The sequence below is a fragment of the Gracilinanus agilis genome, chromosome 3, assembly GCF_016433145.1.
Source record: "Gracilinanus agilis isolate LMUSP501 chromosome 3, AgileGrace, whole genome shotgun sequence".
NCBI classification, from domain to species: Eukaryota; Metazoa; Chordata; class Mammalia; order Didelphimorphia; family Didelphidae; genus Gracilinanus; species Gracilinanus agilis.
The window spans coordinates 13,932,987-13,959,798 of NC_058132.1; the positions used below are offsets into that span (position 1 = coordinate 13,932,987).

General features: G+C 37.8%; 1 protein-coding gene and 1 pseudogene across 1 annotated transcript in view; one reads left to right on the plus strand and one right to left on the minus strand.

Annotated features, from left to right (window-relative positions):
- Positions 1 to 628, minus strand: part of LOC123240763 (zinc finger protein 883-like) — a 21,321-nt gene extending 20,693 nt beyond the window's left edge. Inside the window, exon 1 of the mRNA XM_044668474.1 lies at positions 236 to 628. Within this exon, the coding sequence (XP_044524409.1) occupies positions 236 to 628 (393 nt within the window). The remainder of the gene's footprint in view (positions 1 to 235) is intronic.
- Positions 629 to 1,060: 432 nt separating this feature from the next.
- LOC123240764 overlaps positions 1,061 to 26,812 on the plus strand; it is a 216,041-nt pseudogene continuing 190,289 nt past the window's right edge.

A 26,812-nucleotide genomic window follows, 5' to 3' on the forward strand; every position in this document is an offset into this window, starting at 1 on the left:
TGGGGGGGGGGGAGGAAAGAGTGGCTGGGCCGGGTGGGCCTCCCCTGTGGAAGCCCTCATCACCTTGGACAAGTCCCTTCACCCCAAGTTCTCCGCCCCTGGATTTCTTCCGGGCTGAGCCCTTGGTCGGCAGGCCTTCCTCCCCTCCCCCCCCCAGGGCAGGTGGGGGTGGGGGAGGAGCTGCACCCCGTCCCCATAAATGGGGGCGCTTTGGGCCTCGGGGACTCTTCCTGACTTCTTTCTCACCCCCAGCTAAGGGCCCCCTGAGAACAGAGGAGGAAGGAGCGATGGCTTCGGCGCTCCTGGCAGCCCCCGCCCAGGTGAGTTGGGCTTCCCGTCCTAAATGCGGGCTCCAAGAGCGGGTACTTGGCTCTAGTCCTTCACCTGAGCCAGCTCGGGAGTCTGAGGGGTTCGTTCGGCCCTTTAGTCCCTGAGCGCCCCTCCGACCCCTTTTCTGAAGCCTCTGAAGGTTCTGGCCGGTGCCAGCCTGCCAGGAAGTGTGTGAGGCGGGGTGGGCAGCCAGGCACTCCTTCTCCGTGTAAAACAGTTCATGGCCCCGCCAGTGCTGCTCCTTCATCCTGACCTGCGGCTGAGCAGATCGCTGGTGACAGAGGAAAGCCAGAGGCATTGGTGCGGGTGTTTGGGGGACCCCCGCCTGGAAGGGAACCTCCCGCATTTGTGGGGCGCCACCCTGGCGGGCTCCGAGGTTTCCCAAAGGGATCCCGGGGGAGGATCGGGAAGGGAGCCGCCATCTTTATTTCCCCAAGCCCGGCCTGGCTTTCTCTTAGGCCTGGAGGCAGCCGCACAGGCTCGGGAAGGGCTTCACCAGTTAGAAGGGTCCGGCCCAGTGCAAGGCAGAATTGGGCCTTGGGGGGAAAGAGCTGGGAAAGTGGAGCCGGGAGGAAGGAGGAGAAGAAAGAGCCAGAGTGCCCGAGCAGAGGCTTTACTAGGAAAGTGGGGACCGGACAGACAATGAAAAGTAGCATTTCTGATATGCAGAGTTGGGACAAAACCCCAGAATGCGCGATTCTCATTATCGGTGGAGTTCATAGCGGGTGGTATGGCCAGGAGACAGGAACCCCTGAGGGGCCGGGATGCTAGTGTAAACCCTGCAGGCCAGGCCAGCTTCCCTATGTTTAATTTGTACCTCTTGGCTCTTCTTTGCCAAAGAACATATTTTTATTTTTTTAAACTCTCACCTTCCATCTCAGAATCAATACTGTGTATTGGCTCCAAGGCAGAAGAGGGATAAGGGTGGGCAATGGGGGTCAAGTGACTTGCCCAGGGTCACACAGCTGGGAAGTGGCTGAGGCCGGGTTTGAACCTAGGACCTCCTGTCTCTAGGCCTGACTCTCAATCCACTGAGCCACCCAGCTGCCCCCCAAAGAACATATTTTTAAGAACTTGAAAAATTATCACCAGAATTAATTTAGACAACTAGAACCTGGTGAACTCATGAAGTTTCATGATGTTGCCACAGCAAGAGAATTGCTTCTGCAATAATCTCTTTTTTTTTTTACTGAATCTTTTGCTTTCGCCTCGATTCAGTGTGCCAACTTCATTTATTTCATGATGCTTCATTCCTAGCTGTTCCTACAAATTTCAGTCCCTCTTTTTCTTTTTTGTCTTATCGGCTTCCAAGAGATCTCCTAGCACTCTTCCAAAGTGATCTTGTCTCCTTCAAGATGAAAGTCTCAAAATTTTAAAGTCATTATAATCTTAATTATAACATAATGAAAAAAATTTCTATTTGGAGTCTATAGAGTTCCTTGAAGGGTCAGTTCATTCTGACTGTTGTTCCTTTTTAGGATGTTCTCAAAGGACTGTGTTTCTCTTTTGCTTGAACCCTTTGCAGGCCCTTTTTAAAAAAAAAATGTAGATGCTTTTCTAAAACCTAGATTGATAGCGGTTTCCAACTTGAACTCTTTTAGGAAGAGACATTTGAAGGGAATGAGCGGGCTCAATCACAAACCTGTACCTTTGAAAACTAATCAGTACTAATTGAGACTGAAAAGAAAGGCACAAGGAACAAAACTTTAAAAGGCAGGAAAAAGAAAGAGAAATTGAGGGTCATTTGGTCCAGGATATATAGTAAAAGTAAGAATTTATAAGAGTCTGCTATTTGGCAGGTATTGTGCTAAGTCCTGGGGGTATGAAAAGCATTAAAAGACAGTCCTTACCTTCAGGGAGTGGACAGTCAAATCATAGTTACAGAGTACATTACAGATTGCAGATTGATTTCCTCAAAATGGTCTTAGAAACTAACGGAAGAAAACTGAGACTTAATGAAACATTTAGTTAAATTTTTTTTCAATTATCCCAAATCTTTATTTTCCCTCCCACCTCCCTCAAAGGAAGAAATCTAAGTTATCCATCAGAAAAAGAGAGAAAAAGGAATTCCTATATATTGCCATATAAATCAAATCCTCACATTGACCGTACTCTGTGTCTGGGTCTGTGTGTGTCTCAGGCTGTGCCTTGAGTCTCTCATCTCTGTTAGGATATGGACAGCATGTTTCATCACGAGTCCCCTGGAGTCATGGTGGTTTATCATGTTGATCAGAGCTCTTAAGTCTTTCAGTTTTCTGTTTTTACCATCTTGTTATCATATAAAATTGACTAATAGTTTTGCCCCTTTCTCTCTGCATCAATTCCTACAAGTGTGTCTTCCCAGGTATGTCTATAATGGCCATAGCACAATAAAATATCCCACCACATTCATATATTATAACTTGTTCAGCCATTCTCCAGGTGATGGGCGTATCTCCCTCTCAGTTTTTAGAGCTATTTGTTATAAATATTTTTGTTTCCTTTTATCTCTCTGATGTATAGATCTTCTAGTGCTATTGTTAGTTCAAAGGGCATGGGCAGTTTAGTAAATTTGGGGGCATAGTTCTGAATTGTTTTCCAGAATGACTGGAACACTGCTTCAATAGTATGTTAATGTGCTATTTTCCCATAACTATTAGCATTTGTCATTTTTTGTTTTTTGGCAGTTTTGCCAATCTGATGGGTATTGAGTAGAACCTCTGAGTTGTTTAATTTTCACTTCTCTTATTAGTAATGATTTAGAGGATTTTTTCATGTGGCAAAAGATAGCTTGGATTTCTTCCCTGGAACACTGCCTATTCATATCCTTTGATAATTTATCAACTGGGGAATGGCTCTTACAAATTTGAATTGATTCCTTATATATCCTGGAAATGAGAAACTTAATACAAATGATTTTTTTCTCATTTACCTACTTCTCTTCTAATTTTAGTTGCATTGATTTTGTTTGTGCAAAACCTTTTAAATTTGATATAATCAACATTTCCCATTTTACCTTTCTGTGATCATCTCTATTCTCATCCATAGATTTGACAGATGGTTTTTTCCTTGCTCCTCTGTCTAATTTGCTTATGATGTTACTCTTTTCTATCTAAATTATGTACCCATGTAGAACTTGTGTTGGTATGTCACTTAACCTCTTTGCCTCAGTTTTCTCATTTTTAAAATGGGATAATAACAGTACCTGCATTCCAGGGTGGTTGTGAGGATCAAATGATATCTTAATTGGAAAGCATTTATCATAGTGCCTGGCACATAATAAACACTATAAATGTTAGCTGCTGCTGTTATTACTATGTGGTGTGCAATGTCTACCTAGTTTTTGCCACACTGCTTTCAAGTTTTCCCAGTAGTTTTGTTAGGTGGTGAGTTCTCACTCCACTAATTGAGTTATACTGGATAAAAAAGCCCTTCTTCTGGTCATTGGTCTTTTGGTTTATCAACCATGACCCTGCTGCACCAAGACTTTTCTACATTTTGTCCCATACTATAGTTTTTAGTCATTACGGCTCTGTGTCATAGTTTAAGATTCTTCCAGTGCTTTCAGGATGTTTGTTCAAATGTTATTTTGTCTAAGTCCGAAGTTCTCCTTGGGAATTTTCTCGGTATAGCACTCTATACTGGAGAACCACCAGGTGGTAAAAGGCCTTGAATCGTGTTACGTGGCAGGAGGCTAAGGTCGCCCATAGAAGAGAAGGCCAGTGGGTTAGAGGGAGGTGAGAACTGTCTTCAGATTGCCTCCAGGACTGTCCCCTGGATCTGTCTTGTGCTATTTGGGCCCAGAGGCCAGAACCAAGATCAATGGGTGGAAGTCATAGAAAGGCCAGTTTAAGCTTCATATCTTAAGCACTTTTCTAACTATGTGACTGTCCAGAAGTGGAATGGGGGGCAGTTGGGGGGTGGAGATTGTCTCAGTGTAGGTCTTCACACATGCTAGATGACCCTCTGCCTGGGTGTTAGAGTCAAGAGTTTGCTGTCAGGGTTGAGATGAGCTAGGTGGACCTTGGGGTTCTTTTCAATTCCCCATTTCTGTGCTTATCTGAAATTTGTTGATTAATTTAGAAGTATTATTTTTTTTAAACCCTTACTTTCTGGCTTAGAATCAGTACTAAGTATTGGTTCCAAGGCAGAAGAATGGAAGGTCTAGGTATTGGGGTTAAGTGACTTGCTCAAGGTCACATAGCTAGGAGGTGCCTGAGGCCAGATTTGAATCTAGCATCTTCTATCTCTAGGCTTGGCTCTCTCTATCTGCTGAGCTGCCTCTTTGCCCCATGTATTATCCTTTAAAGAAAAATTGGGAACATTCTAACTCTCTTCATTGGAATCACTTTATATTCTGGTCATTGCTGTATGTGTTCTACTCCTAGCACATAGCAGATGAGCACCTCTCATTGTTCTGGGTATTGTAGGATCTTAAAAGGAAGACACTCTGCACTTTGGCTGGGGCAGGGAGGTGCAGAGAGGTGCAGAGAGCTTGAATGAGAAAAGCTGTGGTGTAGGTGGGGAGCGGGACCCTGTTACTGGCTGAATAGGAGGAGATATCCCCATGCCCATACTTCCAGCCTAGCAACTCTGCTTTCTACTTTTATCCAAAACTTGGGGATCAGTGATGGAGAGTGATTGCTATGATGTTGCTTCTTAGAAATTGGTTATGTGTAGCGAAATAATTGATTTCAGTGTTATATAATTGATTATAAGATAGATAGGTTTGGGGCAATTCAGAAATAAAAGCATGTGACTGGCTTGGGGCTCACTATGGAAGCTAGTTTATCAGAATGGATTAAGACAATGACACACTGTGTAATTAGAATTTGCTCCCCAGGACTTGCTCTCCCAGCATCCCATTTACATATCTATCATATAATTAATGTAGGGAAGATATAAGTTTTGTGTAGTTCCGCCCTGGTGCTCTTCTCCTAGGAATGCAGCTGTGGCAGTTGGGTGAGTGCCAGGCAGGAGAAGTTTACTCACATGGTCATACTTAAGGTTTGTACTTTGTTCTTTTATTTCTTCTACTTCAAGTGATTACTAATAAACCTTATAACTTAGAGCTTTGGATATTAATTTAAATTTAACATTGCAACAGTCTGGAAGTGTAGTCTGAAGTGAGATATAGTGTCTGGTGTGGAAAATAGACTTGAGTAAATATCTGACATGAAGTATTAAAAACCCTTAATGCCCTCACCCACTCTTGGTGCACCCTTTGCCAACTTCATATCTTCTATGATTTGCATGATGTGGTTGGTCCCTGGATAAGCAGAAATGTTTGTTTTTCAGAAATCTTTGACATTCAAGGATGTGGCTGTGGACTTCACCAAGGAGGAGTGGAGGCAACTGAACCCTTCTCAGAGAGATATGTACAGGGATGTGATGCTGGAGAACTATAAGAACCTAGTTTTCCTGGGTAAGGCAGTGTTTCCCTGGGAATTAGGCCCTGGGTGTGTCTGTGCATTCTTATTTGCTAAATTTTGGCTCTGGAATATCAGAATCACTCAACTGAGTTTTAGTTTGGTTTTCGGGGTGGTTTAGGAATCTTATGTCATAGAGGGAGCTATCTGAATTCTTTATGGCAAATAGAAACAAAACATTTCTATTTTCTTTTCCTTTCTGGAGTCTTAAAAAAAAACCGAAAACTGAAAAACTTATATCTCCACTGTGTTTCCCATAAAGCAACAACTTCCTCATTCTTTGGTTCCCCCCAGGTCAGAGCTTATCCTCTAAAGCCCCGGGATAAATACCTGAAGATGTGAAATGGTCCCATTAATTTAACAGTGACTTGGTCATATGAACCAGTTTCCTTAATGAACCTAAATAAAACCTTACCCATCCCATATTTCCAAAGCTTTTAATGAGGTTTAGTCTACCCCACTTTTGCCCTTCCTTGAGTACCCACTTTTTCCTTACAGATAAAAGAGTCTGGGGTTGGAAATGTGAGATATCTCTCTATTCTAGCACTTTCCCATTTGTTTTTCTATGAGTAGGACTTTTAGGTTCTCAACCAGATGTGATCTCCCAGTTGGAGAAAGGTGAAGTGCCCTGGATGCCTGAGGGAGAAGTACCAAGAAGTCCTTGTCTAGGTAAGTAAATGAATGATGCTCCTCCCTACCCAGACAGTGTATAAAGTCTGCAATCTTCCTAAATCTTTTGCTTCAATAGATTATTTTCTTGAGGTTTTGCTCACTTCATATTTCATACCAGCACTCAGAATTAAGCCATTGTCCTTCCTGATTTCCTCTATTTTACTTGTATCTTTCATTGTCCTTTCTCTTTTGGGTGCTTAGTTCCATTCAATCTCTACACACTAGAGAATGGCTCTTGGTTTTACATTCTTATGTTTTCTATGTATCAGATATTGGGTACACATCTAGTGTTGCTTTCTTTTCTTTTTTTACATTTTTGTGGCCATTTCATGGTTTGTTTTCTGATTCTACTCATGTCTCAAATCCTTAAAGTCTTCTCTAAAGTTTCCTTAAATTCTTCAAAACTACTGTTTTCTTACTGTACAATAATACTCAAGCCAAAAAGGAAAAGAAAGAAAAGGGGAGATCATTGTAGCATTTAAGAGAAAAAATAGACAAAAGAGAATCAGAGATTCAGAAGGAAATCCTGACAAGCAGGTCAGCTTTGAAAGTACCATGTTAAATTTTGTGCACACATGTGTGTCTTTGTGTGTGAGTATGTGAGATGGATACAGTTATCTCTCTCTATATTTTTTTTAAAGTAAGATATAAATAATGCTGTTTCCTATGCAGTCATGTCTTTCTGTTCTAATCTGTTTATGGTGTTAAGGACAGATTTTTTAAGGAGACATTTAATGTAAAAAAAAAATCCATTTCATTCATGTGTCAAAAGTTCTTCAACCATTCTTTAATTGATGGGCACTTTCTTTGTTTCTGTCAATTTGCTACTACTAAAAAATATTGTTTAAATTGTTAAATTTCTTTCCATAGTTCCAAGGCTCATAATGCCTGCATTGGTGTTTAAATCCAGAACTTCCAACATTACATTTAAAAATTTAATATTAATCCACAGTTCAGGGAGTAGTGGAACCCTGTAAGTAGAAAAAACTACCACAGAATAGGTTTTTCTCAACATAAGAGAATTCATACAGAAGAAAAGCTGTTTGAATGTAAAGAATGTAGGAAAACCTTCAATAACTTTTTATTTTTTAATTTTCTTTAGATTCCATAATTCAGAATACTAGGCATAAAGCCACAGAATCAGTTCCGAAGCATGCTGTTTCTCTGGGAGAATCATCCAAAGAAATACTCAAAAAGGATAGATCTTCTATTGCCATATTGGGAGATAACTGGGAATGTGATGTCAGGTCACAGAGGCAGAAAGGTAACCAACAGAGAAAGCCTAAAAAGTTGACAGTCACCCACGAAAGCAACATATTTGGTAAAAATTTCAGTTTGGATTCATTACCTATTCCACAGCAGAGAGCTCCTACAGGGAAAAATCTCCATGGGTATGGAGGAAATGCAAAGACATCTAAGCAATATCCGAACATCATTAAGGGTCACAAAATCTCTGGGAAGAAACTTTCTAAGTCCATGAAATACAGGAAATCCTTCAGTTACCATTCAGATCTTATTCAGTATCATAGAAAACTTACTGGGAAAAAGACATGTGAATGTAGTGAGTGTGGGAAAGCCTTTAGCACCAGGTCATCACTTAAAGGACATCTGAGACTTCATACTGGAGAGAGACCCTTTGTGTGCAGTGAGTGTGGGAAAGCCTTCATTCAGAGGGCAAAACTGAATGTACATAAGAGAATTCATACTGGAGAGAAACCCTTTGTATGTCATGAGTGTGGAAAGGCTTTCAGATATTCAATAAGTCTTACTGAACATAAGAGAATTCACACAGGAGAGAAACCTTTTGAATGTAAAGAATGTGGAAAAGCCTTCAGGCAGAGCTCAGCACTTAGGAGGCATCAAATAATTCATACTGGGGAGAAACCCTTTGTATGTAATCTTTGTGGAAAAGCCTTCATAGAGAGTGGAAAACTTACTGCACATAAGAGAATTCACACAGGTGAGAAGCCTTTTCAATGTAAAGAATGTGGGAAGACCTTTAGCTACATCTCATCCCTTAGAGATCATTGTAGGTTTCATACTGGAGAAAACCGACATGAATGTAATGAATGTGGCAAGTCTTTCAGTAGAAGTACATCACTTAAAGGCCACCAAAAAATTCATACAGGTGAGAAACCCTATGTGTGCAATGAGTGTGGGAAAGCTTTCATAGAGAAAGTAAGACTTACTGAACATAAAAGAATTCATACTGGGGAGAAACCCTTTGAATGTAACGAATGTGGAAAAGCTTTCAGTCACAGTTCCTCCCTTAGATATCATCGGAGACTTCATACTGGAGAAAAACGATACAAATGCAATGAATGTGGGAAATGTTTCAGTGCAAGTTCAACGCTTAGAAAGCATCAGAGAACTCATACTGGAGAGAAACCCTTTGCCTGTACAGAGTGCGGGAAAGCCTTCATAGAGCGAGGGAGACTTACAGAACATATGAGAATTCATACTGGAGAGAAACCCTTTGAATGTAATGAATGTGGAAAGGCCTTTAGTTATACCACTAGTCTTACTGAACATCAGAGAATTCATACAGGAGAGAAACCCTTTGAATGTAGTGAATGTGGGAAAGCCTTTAGCCAAAGCTCAACACTTAGGACACACCAATTAACACATACTGGTGAGAAGTCTTTTGAATGTAATGAATGTAAGAAAGCCTTCAGTAGCCGTTCATCCTTGAAGCTTCATTGGAGAATTCATACAGGAGAGAAAAAGTTTGAATGTAGTGAATGTGGGAAATCCTTTATCAGAAGCTCATCTCTTATGAAACATCAGAGGATTCATACTGGAGAAAAACCATTTGCATGCAGTGAATGTGGGAAAGCCTTTATAGAAAGAGGAAGACTTAATGAACATATGAGAATTCATACTGGAGAAAAACCCTTTGAATGTCATGAATGTGGAAAAGCCTTTAGCTACATAGCAAGTCTTACTGAACATAAGAGAATTCATACTGGAGAGAAGCCCCTTGAATGTAACGTGTGTGGAAAAGCCTTCCGCCACAGGATAGGTCTTACAGCTCATAAGAGAATTCATACAGAAGAAAAGCCTTTTGAATGTAAAGAATGTGGGAAAGCCTTCAGTAACAGTTCAAATCTTATGATGCATTGGAGACTTCATACAGGGGAGAAACCCTTTAAATGCAATGAATGTGGAAAAGCGTTCAGCAATAGCTCAAACCTTAGGACACATCAAAGACTTCATACTGGAGAGAAACCCTTTGATTGCAATCAGTGTGGGAAAGCCTTCAGAGAAAAGAGACAACTTACTCTACACAAGAGGATTCATACTGGAGAGAAACCTTATGAATGTAATGAATGTGGAAAAGCCTTCAGTTATCCAACAAGTCTTACTGAACACAAGAGGATCCATACTGGAGAGAAACCCTTAGAATGTAATGAATGTGGGAAAACCTTCAGTCACAGTTCATCTTTTAGAAATCATAAGAAATGTCATATTAAAGAATAACAGTATAAAAAAAAATGTGGGAAATCTTTAGTGATAACTCATTCCATTTACCTGAAAATTGATGTTTTAGAGCAGGAGTTGGCAACCTTTTTGGCCGTGAGAGCCATAAACGCCACATTTTTAAAAATGTAATTTCGTGAGAGCTGTATAGTACTCACAGTGCGCGCTCCTGTAACAGCGCACACTCCTGTAACAGCACCTGAAAAAAAATTGACTTTATGGCTCCTGCAGAAAGAGCCATATCTGGCCCTCAAAAGAGCCAGATATGGCTCGAGAGCCATACATTGCTGATCCCTGTTTTAGAGGAACCATGGGAAAGTGATAAATGGGAATTTTTTAGCAAAAGAGACCTCAGAATTTACAGAATCACAAAAACTATAGAGATTTAAAGGAACTTGGGGGATCATAATCTCATACCAGTAGAACATAAAGTACTTGAGAGCAAGGACAAATTACTTTTTTTTTGGTCTAGTTACACAGCACCTACACAGTATGTGGCATGTGGTAGGTGCTCAACAAATACTGAACATCTAAGCAAGAATCTATTACATAATACACTTGAAAAGTAAATTAGATTAATTGCTTGAAAATGACTGGCAGCCAAAGTAGGTAGATCTGACCAAGATTTTTACTTTCCTCTCCAGCTACAGAATTCTGTAATAAAAGAATATCTCTCAGGGACTCGGTACAAATGAGAGGGTTGGGATACCAATATGGCAGAGATAGTAACATGGGCTTAAGAAAGCTTTTATGCCTTTTTTAATTTGAAAAAAATAGAGGCCCATGAAATCAGAATTGCAGGGAGTTCAGGGCCATGAATATTCCCTGGATAAATGCTGTTAAGAATGTAAGGTGACTTGATTGGAGAGAACCTAGAGTATTTTTTTTTCCTATTAGTAACAGAAAACGAGAGCTAAAATTCAACAATCCAAAGATCTGTGGAGATAAGATCTTCCCCAAAGAATCTGGTTAACTTCTAATGACTTTCAAGCTTAGTTTCACAGATGCTGGAACTTTAATATGAACTTGAAAAAAAAGTATCTAAAATCATCCTATTAATATAAATATTGGGGATATTTGTCTTAAGAATTACCTACTTGGGTATCTGCCTCCAGGTAAATGATTATTGTGGATACTTTCTACAATTCAGCATTAAATCTGTTCTGTGTGTATTGTGTTGTGACACATGCATCTGAGATTGTAGTTCAAATGTATGTATGAATCAGTGTATTAAGAAGTAATCTAGTTTAGGATTTACTCTCCCTTTCTTTACCAAGCTACTACCAAATGCAAAGTAACTAGAAAGTTTCCAGCCTTCTAACTACATATGAGGAGGGAAGATGATGAACTACTTTTGGGGAAAGAAAATTTCCAGAAAGTCAAAAACATTTGGAACTGTAGACTCAGAAGTTGTAAAAATTTATTTCCTCATGTCTGGTCACATTTCTGCAAGCTGAGAACAAACATTCCTGCTTTTCCTATCTAACCAGGAATCCTAAACTCTCTTCAGCCAGAACAGTCTAGTTGGAACCTAAAAAAGGTATTTTTATTACTCAGTCTTATCTTTAGGTATGTCACATGGAAGCATCCATTTCTTTTTAGTACTTGATTGCTGTGTAACTTGCTTTTGGAAGCTATTATTGAAACTAAGTTCCCCATAAAAAGTAGTTCTCCAGGGAGCCAGTTCTCAGTTTGATGAACCATGATTTGAATACTTTGTTGTAAATCATGTTGAATTTAATTATTTGTTTAATAAATATGTTTAATATTTTCATACTTGTTTTCAAAGAACAACTTGTTGGGATGTGTTATTGGGTATAATTTTCCAAAATGTTCTTTTGTTAAAGAGAAAAGATCCAAATTCATAAGGGTTGGAATATGTATTTTGCAAAAAAGTATAGAAAAAATGTGCTATAGGAATTCAGTTTCTAAAGATAGGTTTTGGCCTTCAAAACTAAATAGGCCTAGACACAATAACCTTAGCTTTGAAGTGCTAATATTGGTAAGTTATATATAAACATAGCAAGCTTTGAAATGTAGAATTGACAAGCAAGAATACCTGACCAGCACAACAGAATTCTAAAAGAGCAGAGAAATTAAATAGTAAACAATACCAGTATCAGAGTAGGTTAAGACCATGATAAATAAGAATATAAAGATATGGAATGATTCTTTGTTTTCACTGATCTAGAACGTCATATGAAAAAACTTACTATATCAGTACAGGTTAGCACTTAGAACCTACAGTTGCCTACAGTTCCAAGAAGTTAAATGGTTTGGGGAATGAGGAATTCACAGCCAATATTTTTGGAGGTGAAATTTCAACTTGGGTATTTCTGGTTCAGAGACTAGCTTTACCTATTTAGCTTTATCTAGCCTATCTAGAGAAGGTAACCTCTTTAAAAAGTGGACCAGTACAAAAAGTTTGCCATTTTATTAAATAGCTTAATTACTTGACAACTGATTCTTTGTGAATTCTAAAGTTTTATCAGTGACATGTTGTTTTACCCTTCCTACACCCCACCCCCCACTCCGGCTTGAAGAAGAGCTTTTCTGCAATTACGAAGGAACAAATGTTTAAGCTTACAGGATTCAACTTGCCTAGTTTTTGAATGAATCCCCCAACCAGTGAGAAGGGAAGAATGACTTTGCGATCAAGGCTTCCTTTGAGGACATCGAGATCAGAGAACACTTTTTGGAAACAATGCAAATAAGATTTGAAGATATGTGGAATACCATGAAAACCTTAAAATGATTTTGCAATGTTGAGGAAAAAGTTATTAGCACCTACCAGCACAAGGATTGAATGATGACTGTTGATTTGCCATCACTATTTTTTCTGCCCAGAAAAACCTGTTGTCCCTGCGGTTTGAATTGAAAATGATGAACTTTGATTTGTTTCTTAGAAACTAGACTTCAGATATTTTCTTAATAGTTGAACTTTACTTTGGCACATCCTACAATGCCATTGTTTTACTGTAAATGTTTGACTTGGAATGTTTTAAGGTCATCGTGTGACTTGTCTCCTATGAATGACACCAGGAGTGAGAAATATAATGAGAAAGATAGATATAGGAAGGGAGACAGTCTAATAGCTTTAAAGTGTGCAGACTACTTCTCTTCTTTCAACCTCAGAACTTTGTGAGGGTTTTATGCCATGTTTTATAGATGAAGAAATTGGCTAGTGTTAGGCTTTGAGTTTGAGAGGCTATGCCTCCCTGATTTTTTTGAACCCTTACTTATATTGTTTTAGAACTGACACTAAGAATCAGTTCCAAGGTAAAAGAGCAGTAAGGGATGGACAATGTGGTGGAATGATTTGCCCAGGATTACACAACTAGGAAGTATCCGAGACCAGATTTAAACTCAAGACCTCCTACCTCCAGGACTAGTTTCATAGCTCACTTCAGATGGTTTTCTTCTTGTCAAATGGAGATAATATTGTTTGTGAGAAGATATGCCACAGTGTCATAGGGTTTTGAATAAGATAATATGTATAAAAGGCCAATGTCATCTCCTAGAAATGTGATAAGTCCATAAAACCAGTGCCCATGTTTTATCTTTCTAATGATTATAAACAGTGGAATTGACTATAAAAGGTGAAACCTACTAAAAAGATTCTTTGTTTACTCAAGGCCCTCTTTTGGCTTTTGAATTACACATTGCTTCAGATATCTGAGAAGGAGGCTCACTATATTAGGAGACAAACTGATGCTCAAAGCTAATGGACATGGTGAGCATTGAGGCAGCAGCGATTGGCTAATGAAGGGAAGATATCAGCAGGTTTCTTACTGAAATGGTCATGAAAGACAGTGAAATTGTGGTAATGGTTCAGAGTGGCATATCAACTCTTGAATCCATTCTCTGAAAGCATGGGGCAGTGGCACAGACTGGTGACAGGACTTACGGAAACTCCATTACTTTTCTTCCTTGATCGTCTGGATGACTGTCACCTTGACTATTTTACCCTTTAGTTAACATGGAGTAGTATTGCATGAACTCATATTTCCAAAATTTTACCCAGGATCAAAAACTAGGTCCAGAAAACTTGCACAAGGTCAGGCTATTATTTCTAGACCAAAACTTAGCAGAATACAATCAATTTCACCATAAGTGTCCCTTTTCCCCATGTTCACAGTACATATTCTAGTCTTGAATATCTGCAAGGGCTCTATAATCATCAGTATTATGTTAACGTCTGTTATGTTATTTAAATGTGAAAAGAAGGTTTAAATATAATCCTGAGCTAGGAAAGATAAAAATATGCTTTCGAGGGATGGACTATAGTGAGCTAAAACTCACTTTTGAGGTGATGTAACATAAGTAGAATATCTTGGGATCATCTTAAGACACATGCTAGGGAAAGATATACAGCAAAAGAAGAGATAAAGTTCACTCAAGCTGGCTGCAGCCCAGTTATTCCTGAGTTGGAAAACCTTTTATAGCATATGGATATCAGCTTTGTTGGATCTGCTATCTCATCACTACAAAGTGTTTGGGTGGATGACAGCTGACCTTTTCCTAGAGCAAGGGTTCTTAACCTTTCTGGAATCATGGACTTTTTCATGTCATGGCAGCTTGGTGAAAAAGTATGTAGACCCTAGGACAAGAACACCTAGAGCATTGAGGGTACTTCCTCCCCTTTATAAGTATTTTAAGTCTTCAGTTTTTGTGTTAAATGTGAGAATAAGGGTTTTAAATCTCAAAAAAGAGATACTAGGACCTAAGGGAGGGAGCTTTGTGTTTATTGTATTCAATGGCAGCTGATGATGTCCTTTTCCTGGAAACCTTTATTATCATTCTTGTTTTAAGTAAAATTATTTTGTTTTTTAAAATTTTGTCTATTTCTTGTGGTAACCTGAGCCAGCCAACATCCCTCTTTGTAGTTCTTAGGAGGTGAAGAATCAATAAGGTGAACTTGATTGAAAACAGATTTTTTAGGAATTTCTGGCATGATGGTTAAAGTGAAAGGATTTCACACTAAATAGCTAAAAATACATCCATAAATGATACATTTATAAAACTTCTTTTAAAAAAAGAGAAAAGAAAACTAAATCCAGCAGAGACTGAGTTAATGATGACCAAGCAAAACTGGTAATAAAATGAAGAAATATTATGGGAGAAATCTTTAGAAAAAAAATTTTTTTTGCAGCAACTAGATCCAAGAAAAAAGGAGAGAATGGACATCACATATCAAAGAGTTATTGGAAGACAGTATTAGAGTTGAAAAAAGGGCTAAGAAGTGAAATGAGCTTGGAAAGGAGCCTTGGTTTCTTTGAATAGGAGCTGGAAAACCTTAGTAAGCAGTGGACAACCTAAAAAAAAAAGAATGGAGGGAGCTGTTCATGTATTAGAAGTCAATAATAAAACAGTAGTTAGAGCAAAGCCAAAAGAACAAAATTGTAAAAATATGTCAAATTATACCACAAAAAACAATTGACCTGAATGACTAGTCTTGAAGTTAGAAATCATAGGTCTCTTAGAAAAATAATGAATCCAAAAGTCAGAAAAGAGTGAAAAAGAAAGTCTTATTCACTCAGAAATATAGCCAAGTGGGAAAACTTAAGTCAAAGAAAATACTACAAATGGTTAGGAAAAGATCATATACTAAATAGTTATACGAGTACTCATCAATAAGAAAGCAGAATAAGATCTGAATTATATAGTGAAATTACCTTAGAAATAAGTGCTATTATCTTCTCCATTTTATAGTTGAGGAAACTGAGGTATTATATGATCTGTGTCTCAGCTTGAACTCAGGTCCCCTTGATTTTAGGCCCATCACTATCCAGTGGGCCACCTAATTTCCCATATATTATATGAAAAATAGTTGAGATCTAAGTTCACACTGACAAGATTTAAGAAAGGAACCACTAATAGAATCTGGTTTCAGATGTCTACACAGATGCACACAATTGGGATAACCAGCCCAATGAATAATGTCTTAACACAAGGTCTTAACAACACCTCATAAAGAACTTAAAGAGATTGGGACTCGACTTCTACATAACCATGGAAAGGTACATGCTGCCTTCTTCAAACAAAATAGGACAGATAAAAGAGGATGTGGGGTATGTTGTTTATTAAGATAACTTCCTATGAAGAAATCCAAAAAATGGAGCAGCTAGGCAGAGAGCATTTAGGTGGTAATAAGTAGGTTGCAATTTTATTTTTGTCAGCTTCCTCCATAATGTAGATTACAATCTCTCCAATTTAATAGACGGTTTTATAAAGATATTCTGGAGTAGAAAAATTCACCCATTAATCCAATGAGGCTGATTTTATTCAAACTCAACTAAACTACTCCTGTGACAACATATTGTTGTCCATGACTTTAATCATGGACATAATATCCATTATGAATCCATAACTTTAAATGTTTATGGGAAAAGGCAGTTGAGGAGTGGCTTCCCTGGTTATAGCTTTCCTACTTGGCACCTGCCATGAAAAAAACATGTCTTTTTAGCTTTACATGAACATCCCAGAATCTCTTTTGGATCATTGTTCTTGCTGGTGTATGATTATCTCCTAATATAACATTCCTTAAGTCTTGGATCTCAACTTATCTCAAATGAGACACTATTTATAAAGTACCTAGCATAGTGTGCCTAGCATATAATATACACTTAAGAAATATATATATATATATATATATATATATACATATATATATTCCATTCCATTTTATCCCATTCCAATTGACAGAAAGGGAGCACTTTATTACTTTGGTGTATTCATGATTGGGGAGGGGGTGGTCTGGGTACTTCCAGATCACAACCCCTCATGATGGTTTTGGTTTGGTTTAAAAGCAGACACAACAGAGTGGTTATAGCTCATATTCTCTTATAGAGTCCTTTTAAGGGGACCTGCGCAATGAACATCACATTTTTTGTATGTTCTTTGTTCAAAGGACATTCCAATTCTGCTGTGGGGAGAGAAACATTTCTAGGGACCATTACAGAGTGGATGTAACTGGTGAGACCAAAGAACCACAGACCTTCTAGTCTGAAAAGAACCATTTACTCTTTTGCTGCTGGGTCCCCTGAGGAAGGTTTGAAGGAAAATAACTGCCAATATTCAGACTAAGTGCAAAGAGATTTTACTCACTGGCAATGCAAGGGCACCCTTCAACAGCAGAGGGAAGGACAGCATGAGGGCCACTATCTGCTCCATACTCTCATCCAGCATCTGTTTTTAGTCTCCTGCCTTCCCAGTGTTCAACAGGTTCTCATTAAGCTCAAAATTGTAATTTTCTTCTTTATAGGAAGTTTCTGATGAAAACTATTTAGGACATGACTACATGACTATGAGATTACCCCATCGTTTTCCAGTTTATTTCCAGCTACTTCTTTTTTTGTAGACTCAGTGAATGCCTCTCCAGGATGACTCTGGTAGCTAAGCAGATGATAGGGATGATAATATAATTAATCCTGTTCCCTCATGGTTTGGGTCTTTTCTGCTAGGTATAGGGGACATTCTAGGGGACAGCTGGGTAGCTCAGTGGATTGAGAGTCAGGCTTAGAGACAGGAGGTCCTAGGTTCAAATCCGGCCTCAGCCACTTCCCAGCTGTGTGACCCTGGGCAAGTCACTTGACCCCCATTGCCCACCCTTACCACTCTTCCACCTATCAGACAATACACCGAAGTTAAGGGTTTAAAAAAAATTGCATTCTATAAGTCTTGTAGATTTTAAGTATTCACTATGACATCTATTAAAAACATTCTTTAATTTTTATGGATCTGTATTGTATTTGGGTGATTGTTAACAGTTTTGCCTGTGATAATGTTCCCATTTAATTTGTTGAATTCTCAAAGATATTTTGGTGTCCATATTTGTATGGAGATTTGTCACCTGTTTATAAAGGATATCGAACTTCTGATACATATTTATAGCCACATTAAAATATCTTTCACTTAACCTCTATCTCAGTTCCTTATCTATAAAATGGGGGCACACTGAAGAAGGAAATGACAATCTACTCCAGGATCTTTCAAGAAAATCCTATGGAAAAAAACTGTCAATGGGATCATGAGGAGTTGAACATGAGTGAACAACAACAAACTACATCCTGCAGTGATGTGTTGCATAGTTTCTGCATTTTCCTTGCATAATCTCCATTAACAATTAATGTCTTATTTTTTCAGTTATCAAGTACTTCCTCCCCTTCCAATTAGACTTTCCACCCCAGTACTGAAGAAAAAAATTGTAATTAATAAGTCAAGCAAAACAAATTACCATGATGGTTATATCCAAAAAAAGGTGTCATTCTGCATGTTAGTTCACTATTTTTCTGTTATGAGGAAGGCAGGATTCTCCACTATTGATCATCTGTAAATGGCTGATCATTGTGTTAATCAGTGTTCTTGAGTTTTTCAGAATCATTAATTTTTATAATATTTATGTTATTGTATAAATTATTCTCCTGATTCTACTCACTTCCCTCTGTATCATTTCATACAAGTCTTCCCAGGTTTCTCTGAATTCATCTTCATTTCTTATAACAAGAATATTGCCCAGCATTCACAAGTCATTAGTTAGTTGGGCCATTCCTCAGCTGATGGACACCCCCTTAGTTTTCAGTTATTTGCCACTACAGAAATAGCTGCTATAAACATTTTTATAATATAGGTCCTTTTCTTTTTTTTTTGATCTCTTTGGGGGACTAGACCTGATAATGGCATCTCTGGTTCAAGGGACATCTCCACTTTGGGAATAGTTCCAAATTGCTTTCCAAAATGGCAAGTTCCACCGACTGTGAAACAATGATCTTGTTTTCCCATTGCCCCTTCCCATTGTCATTTTCCCATTGGCCACTTTTGTCAATTTGAGAAAGAATCTCAGAGTGGGTTGATTTGTATTTTTCTAGTTACTAGATATTTGAAGAATTTTTTTTCATATACCTAGATATAATTTGAATTTTATCCTTTGAGCACTGTGTTCATTCTTATCCTTTGATCATTTATCAATTAGGGAATAGCTTTTTTTCTATAAATTTGAATCAGTTTTCTTATATGTGTTGAAATGAGACTTTTATCAGAGAAACTTATAAAATTATTTCTCCATTTAACTATTTCTCTTCTAATTTTAGCAGCACTGGATTTATTTGTATAAAATCTTTTAAATGTTATAGTCACAATTGGTTATCCTTTCTATTCTTTGTTTAATCATGAGCTATCACCTATCTCCTGAGGCAACTGGTAGTTCAGTTAATACAGAGCTGGGCTTAGAAGCAGGAAGACCTGAATTCAAATTTGATCTCAGACACTTATTTGCTGTATGACCCTGGGCAAGTCACTTAACCTCTACTGCTTCAGTTTCCTCCACTATAAAATGGGGATAATAATAGCACTAACCTTACAGAGTTGCTGTAAGGGAGTAGGTATTGTATAAATGCTTATTCCATTCTTTGTATCCATAGATGTAAAAGATACTTTCTTCCTTATTACCAATGATGTGTCCTTTTATGTTTATGTCATGTATCCATTCGGAACTTCCCATGGTATATGGTATGTGATATTGGTCTAAATATAATTTCTGCCAGACTGCTATTCAATTTTCCCAGCAATTTTTTTCTCCATATAGTGAATCCTTTCTCTGGTAACTGAGGTCTTTGGGTTTATCAAATTCTAGATTTCTAGGTTTATTTGCTTCTGTATGTCCCTAATCTGTTCCACTGGTTGACTTCTTTTTTCTTTTTTTTTTTTAACCAGGACTGAATTGTTCTGATGAGTCTTGCTTTGTAGTATTGTTTGAAATTTGGAACTACTAAGCTTCTTGTTCCTATCTATGTTGTTGTTGTTGTTTTAACCCTTACCTTTCATCTTAGAATCAATATTATGTATTGGTTACCAGGCTGAAGAATAGGCTAGACAATGGGGGTTAAGTGACTTGCCCAGGGTCCCACAGCTAGGAAGTGTCTGAGGCTAAATTTAAATCCAAGACTCCCCATTTCTAGGTGTGGCTCTCTATCTACTGGGTCATCTAATGCCCCCTTTCCCATGACCTTTAAAATTTTTCCCTTATGAGCCTTAACCTTTTGTTCCATCAGATGAATTTTATAATTTTTTTTCCAGTTCTAAAAAGTAATCCCTTGGTGATTTGATTGATGTGATATTGAATAAGTAGATTAATTTAAGTAATATTGTAATTTTTGTTTTATTGACTCAATTTACCCAGGAGCAATTTTAAAATATTTCTCCAATTATTATTCTGTTTTTATTTCTACAAAGACTGTATTGTAGTTGTATTAATATAGATACTATATTTATCTTGGTAGGTAGACTTCCAAATAGTTTATGCATTCTGTAGTTATTTTGAATGGAATCTTTCTTTTTTAAAATCATTCTCTGCTGGCTTTTATTTGTAATATGTAGAAATCATGGTGATTTATGTGAATTCATTTTATATTCTGCAACTTTGCTGAAGTTATGTCAAATTTTTTGAGTTAACTTTCTAAGTTTCTCTAAGTACACATTCATATTATTGCCAAAAGGCAATACTTTTGTTTCTTCCTTGCCTTTGACTATTCCTTCAATTTCATATTCTTTTTTTATTGTTATAGTTAGCATTTCTGTATTACAAAGTAGTGGCAATGGTGGCATCTTTGCTTTTCCCATGATTTTGCTGGAAATGACTCAAATTTATCCCATTTTTATGTAATTCTTGCTCTTGGTTTTAGATATATACTATTTATTATGTTGATGAAAGGTAAATTTATTTCCATGTTTTCTAGTTATTTTAAACTAAAGTGGATATTGTATTTTGTCCAGGAAACTTTCTGTGTTCATTGATATAATCATACTATCTGTTGTTCTGTTTCTTAATATGATTAATTATGTTTATAGGTTTCCTTAAATTAAATCAACTGTGCATTCCTGGCATAAAGTCAACCCAATCATAGTGCATAATCTTTGTGATATGCTACTTTAGCCTCTTTGCTAATGCTTTATTTAGAATGTTTGCACCTATGTTAATTTTGTGCATCTATATTAAGAGTAATTATCTATTATTTTCTTTCCATATTTTTACTTACCTTGAATTTGGTATCAAGATACTGTTTTATTAAAGAAGGAATTTTGTAGGATCCCTTCTTTTGATATTTTTGCAAACAGCTGATATGTTGAAGCTGTTGTGAGGAAGATTAGATTAGTTACTGATTAAGTGTTAAGGTGTATCTAACAGGAAGGAGCTGGAGCTGGGAATTCCAGGTTGGAATGAAGGAGCAGGAAGAAATGACTTGGGCTCTGAGTGCGACTCCATTAGGGGTTAACACAAACTGTGGTTAGCCCTGGGAGAACTCAGAGTAAAAGGACATCTTGCATCCTGATTTTCTCCTGGGATTCTGAGTGGTGGCATCTAGCAAAAAGAGAAGATCAACAGTCCTGTGCCAAGGAAGAGGAGAAAGTTTTGAGATCTGGTGGACAGCGTTTCAAGCAAACCCTTCCTACTTGGTACCTGAGACAACTTTGGCTCTTGGCATCCTGAGATCATCAGTGGATTGCAGTGAGAATCCCAAAGCCACAAAGCCCCTAGCTGAGCTGCTCAAGCCTGGCAGGTTCCAGGTCTGAGGCAGTCACCCAGAGACTCCACTGCTCCTTGGGTCCTGCCAGTTTAGATTACTAAGTTAGTGTAGAAATAAGTCTTTCCTTTCCCTGTGGGTTATGTCATTAGATTTAAGGTTTTAGAGTAGATATCCCTATCCCACCTTTTAGTTGTTCATAATTAAACCCAGTTATATCCTGTTACCTTGTCTGTTGGATTCAAAACCTCTGGCCCAGGGTGACAGTTGGCTAACTGACCTTTGTCAGTTAGGAGCAGCTTGGCTGTTCAGGTCTTCATGTCCAGGTCTAGTCTTTCATAAATCCCAGTGTGTGTACCCACAAACCACTTAGTTTATTTATAATATCCCTGTGACTCCATTACCTTTACTTATATTTTCTACAAAGCCAACTGTGTTTTGAATGTTTGATAAATTTAGCTTGTGCATCAGTCTTCTCCTGGGGTATTTTTTGTGGTGGGAGGAGTTTATGGCACTTGCATTTGTTAAAATCTCTATTTCTTATTATGCTAATCTGGGCATTTAATTTTTTTGTTAATCTATTTCATTTAAATTGTGAGTTTTATGGTTCAATGGGAATATGATTGGGGATGTAGACTCTAAACAATCACCCTAGTACAAATACTAATAATATGGAAATAGGTCTTGATCAAACGACACATGTAAAACCCCGTGGAATTGCTCATTGGCTACAGGAGGGTGGGTGGGAGGAGGAGAGGGAAAGAACATGATTCATGTAACTATGGGAAAATATTCTAAACTAATTAATTAAATAAATAAACAAAAAATTGTCAATTTTATTGTCATATAATTTGACAAAAGTAGTAGTAATGCTCTTTATTCCTTCATTTGTTGTGAATTATTTTTTGTTCTTCTTTTTCATTTCTTTTATGCTGGTAATTTAGCTTTCTTATTCTTTTCAGTTAAATTACCTAATGCAAATTTATCTTATTTTTAAAAATAGTTCCTAGTTTTATTAATCAAATAGATTTTCTGTTTTCAATTTTGTTAATTTTTTCTCTTGATTTTCAGGATTTCTGTTGTGGAATTTGATGTTTTAAAATTTGTTGGTTTTCTAGATTTTTGCCATGTTATTGGCAAAAAGCGATAATTTTGTTTCTTCCTTGCCTTTGCTTATTCCTTCAATTTTTATTTTTGTCTTATTGTTGTAGTTAGCATTTCTTTCTCCCCCAAATTTTAATATGTTGTCTCCTTGTTGACATTTCCTTTAATTAAATTACCTATTATTTCTATCATTTGTTATTTGATTCACGGCTCTTTAGAATTAAGTTAGTCTCTGGTTGGTTTTAATATTTTCTAAAAATAGGTCTTTATTAAGTATAATTTTATTGTGTTGTGGTTAATGAAAGATGCATTGACTATTACTGCTTTTCTGCATTTATTTGCAAGGTTCTATGCCTTAATACAGGTTGGTTTTTGTAAAGCTGTCATGCATAGTTAAGAAATATGTATGCCCTTTTCTGTTCCCATTCAGTAATTACCAAATATCTATCCTATCTAAATTAAATTATCTATCTAAATTAAAAATTATATTAAGATCCTTTTTTCTTTTTTATTTAGATTTATCTAGCCAAAAAAGCACTCTCCCAGGTATTATAATCTTACTATTTCTTCCTGTAATTCATGTAGCTTTTCCTTTAAATATTAAGATACTATGCCATTTGGTGTATATGTTAAATGTTGAAAGAGCATTGTATACTAAGCAAAATGTTGTTTCTTTCTTTATCTCTTTTAATTAAATCTATTTTTGCTATTGTCTGTTTAAATCATAATGTTACTCTTGCTTTTTAAAATTCAGCTTTAGTGTGACCCTGGGCAAGTCACTTGATCCCCATTGTCTAGCCCTTACCACTCTTCTGCCTTGGAACCAATACCTAGTATTGATTCTAAGATAGAAGGTAAGGGTTAAAAAATAAATTCTGCTTTAGTTTCTTTTTGAAGTTTCTTTCAGAAGATAATTAGTGAATTCTTTCTGTTTCTTCTTTGACCACTTGTTCTAATTTGTCTGGGCAGTTTTCTTTCATGATTTCTTGAAATATGATATATAAGCTCTTTCTTTGGTTCTAGCTCTCAAGTAGCCCAGTGATTCTTTTATATTTTATTTCATTTTTATTATCATGCAAAACATACTTCCACATTGGTCATTGTTGTCAGAGCATATTCATATAAAACCAAACCCCCCAAATAAAACCATAAGTACATTGATGTGAAAGATAGTATGCTTTGATCTGCATCCATCCAATTCCAACAGTTTTTTCTCTGGCAGTGGATACCATTCTCTGACATAAGTCTTTCAGGACTGTCCCAGACCATTACATTGCTGAGAATAGTCAAGTTTTCACAGTTGATCATCATACAATATTGCTGTTACTGTGTACCAATATTCTCCCAGTTCTGCTTATTTCGCTCTGCATCAGTTCATGCACATCTTTCCAACTTTTTTTGAAATCATCTTGTCATTTCTTAGAGCATTCTTTTTAAAAAATAACTCTTGGTTCCGGGTTAAGATGGCGGCAGAGTAAGAAGCAGCTCTTAACCTCTCCTGACCGAAACACACAAAACTCCTCAAGGGGACATTAAAACAAGTCCAGACGAACGGAGGAACCCCACAACAGGGCACAGCGTGGAAGGTACGTGGAATCGAGACATTTCCAGGCTATAAAGGGGTGAAACAGCTCTCACTAAATCGCGGGCTGAGCAACCACCCCACCCCCACCCCCTCCACACACAATATCTATAGTGCCGAAGCCAGCTAAAAAGAAATAGAGCAAGTTTGGGGCACCCATCGAGTCATTGGCAGCTCCGGGGCCTGTTCCTGAGAGCAGCAAGATTTAGGACCCCAGTAAGCCAAAGAACGCACGCAAAATCTGAGCGCGGAAGCAGAGAGTGGACGCAGGGCGCAGAGCGCGGGCTGAGAGCACAGGCACCGGCAGAGGCGTGGGTGGAGGCAGACACAGCCAGGAACTAAAGCTCTGAAAACCTGAGTGGGGAACCAGTGCAGATGGGTATACGACTGTGGGAGCAGCGCCCTGAGACTTGTAAAGGAACCTCCTGCAGAAGATCAAGCAAGGGGGTCCACCAGGGGGCTTGATCTTGGAAAAAACCAGAACTCAGACCTCAGGAGCCAATAGACCGCGGACAGACACTGAGCGCGAGGATAAACCTGAGAAGCTGCTGGGCTAATGATGGCTACCCAGTCTCAGAAAGCTCAGAAGAGAAAGAATAACAACAAGAAAAAGAAGCCGTTAACACTCGACAACTTTTACACAGAGAAAATCCAGACATCCGAGCAAACAGAGGAGGAGAATAAACAAGCATCCGGACCCTCCTCAAATAAGGAAAACTCCTCACAAGCTATGGAAGAGTTCAAAACTGAGATTTTGAGGAAAATGGAAGAGATCTGGCAAGAAAATAACTGTTTAAAAGGTAGAATCTTGCAATTGAACACCAGAAATGACCAGATTGAAAAGGAATACCAGAAGATTATGGCCGAAAACCAAAAGATTATGGCCAAAAACCAGAAGATTATGGCCGAAAACCGAAAGATTATAGCCGAAAATCAATCCCTAAAGGCTAGAATTGAGCAAGTAGAAGCTAATGATCTCTCAAGACAACAAGAACAAATAAAACAAAGTCAAAAGACTGAAAAAATAGAAGGAAACATGAAATATCTCAATGAGAGAGTGACAGACCAAGAAAACTGGTCTACAAGAGACAATTTGAGAATAATTGGTCTTCCAGAAAAACCAGAAATTAATAGAAACCTGGACTCCGTACTAAAAGAAATTATTCAGCAAAATTGCCCTGAAGTCCTATAACAAGAGGGCAATATAGACATCGAAAGGATTCATAGAACACCCACTACATTCGATCCAGAGAAAAAAACGGTTAGAAATATTATTGCCAAATTCAAAAGCTTTCAAGCAAAAGAAAAAATCTTACAAGAAGCCAGAAAGAGACAATTCAAATATCAAGGAGCACCAATCAGGATCACACAGGATCTGGCAGCCTCCATGCTAAAAGACCGTAAGGCTTGGAATACGATATTCAGAAAGGCAAGAGAGCTGGGCCTGCAACCACAGATCAACTACCCATCAAAATTGACTATATATTTCCAGGGGAAAGTATGGGCATTCAACAAAATTGAAGAATTCCAGGTATTTGCACAGAAAAGACCAGGGCTAAATGGAAAGTTTGATATCGAACCACAAAAATCGAGAGAAACCTGAAAAGGTAAATAAGATACAGAGGGGAAAGAAAGAAAACTTATAATTTTTAAATTTGCCTTTTTAAGGGCCTCAGTGAGATCTAATTATATGTATTCCTATGTAGAGAAATGTTATGTATAATTCTCTGTAGTGAACTCTATTCACTATTATACTATTCACTATTATAGTAATCAGAAGAATAATTAACAGGGTGAGGGTGGAACACTAAATAATCTAAGATGGCGTGGGGGATGAGAAAGAGGGGGTAAATAGCAGGGGACACCAAGAGAAACTTGAGTGAATAAGAAAATAGAATATTCTATTACACATAAAGAGGGCATGGGAGGGAGAGGGGACAAATACTACTATAAGAAGGAGAGGAAGAGAGCATAAAGAGGTAATAATCAAACCTTACTCTCAGTGTAATCAACCCAGAGAGGGAAGAGTAACTATACTATCCATTGGGAAATAAAACTCTTATCTAACCCTTCTGAGAAAGTTAGAAGGGATAAACCAAGGGGAGCAGGGGAGTGGGGAGGTCAAAAAAAGGGAGGGGTAAAGGGGAGGGAATTCATAAGGCCTTTAAAAACAAAAAGAGGGGAGAAAAATAAGGTAGGGGGTAGAAAGGGAAGTCAATCAAGGGAGGGGATAAGGGATAGGGTCTTAATAGCAAACCACTGGTTTTAAAGGAAATAGTTTAAGGAGAAGGGGTAGGAATGGGGGAGGATTTGAAAATGTCAGCAAATGCACAACTGATGATTATAACTCTGAATGTGAATGGGATAAACTCGCTCATAAAACGGAAGCAAATAGCAGAGTGGATTAGAAACCAAAACCCCACCATATGTTGTCTACAAGAAACACATATGAGGTGGGTGGACATACACAAGTTTAAGGTTCAGGGTTTGAGCAAAATCTTTTGGGCGTCAAATGAGAAAAAGAAGGCAGGAGTGGCTATTATGATTTCTGACAAAGCCAAAGTAAAAATAGATATGATTAAAAAAGACAGGTAAGGTCATTACATCCTGATTAAAGGCAGTATAAACAATGAGGAAATAACACTGCTCAATATGTATGCACCAAGTGGCATAGCATCCAAATTCATAAAGGAGAAACTGGCAGAGCTCAAGAAGGA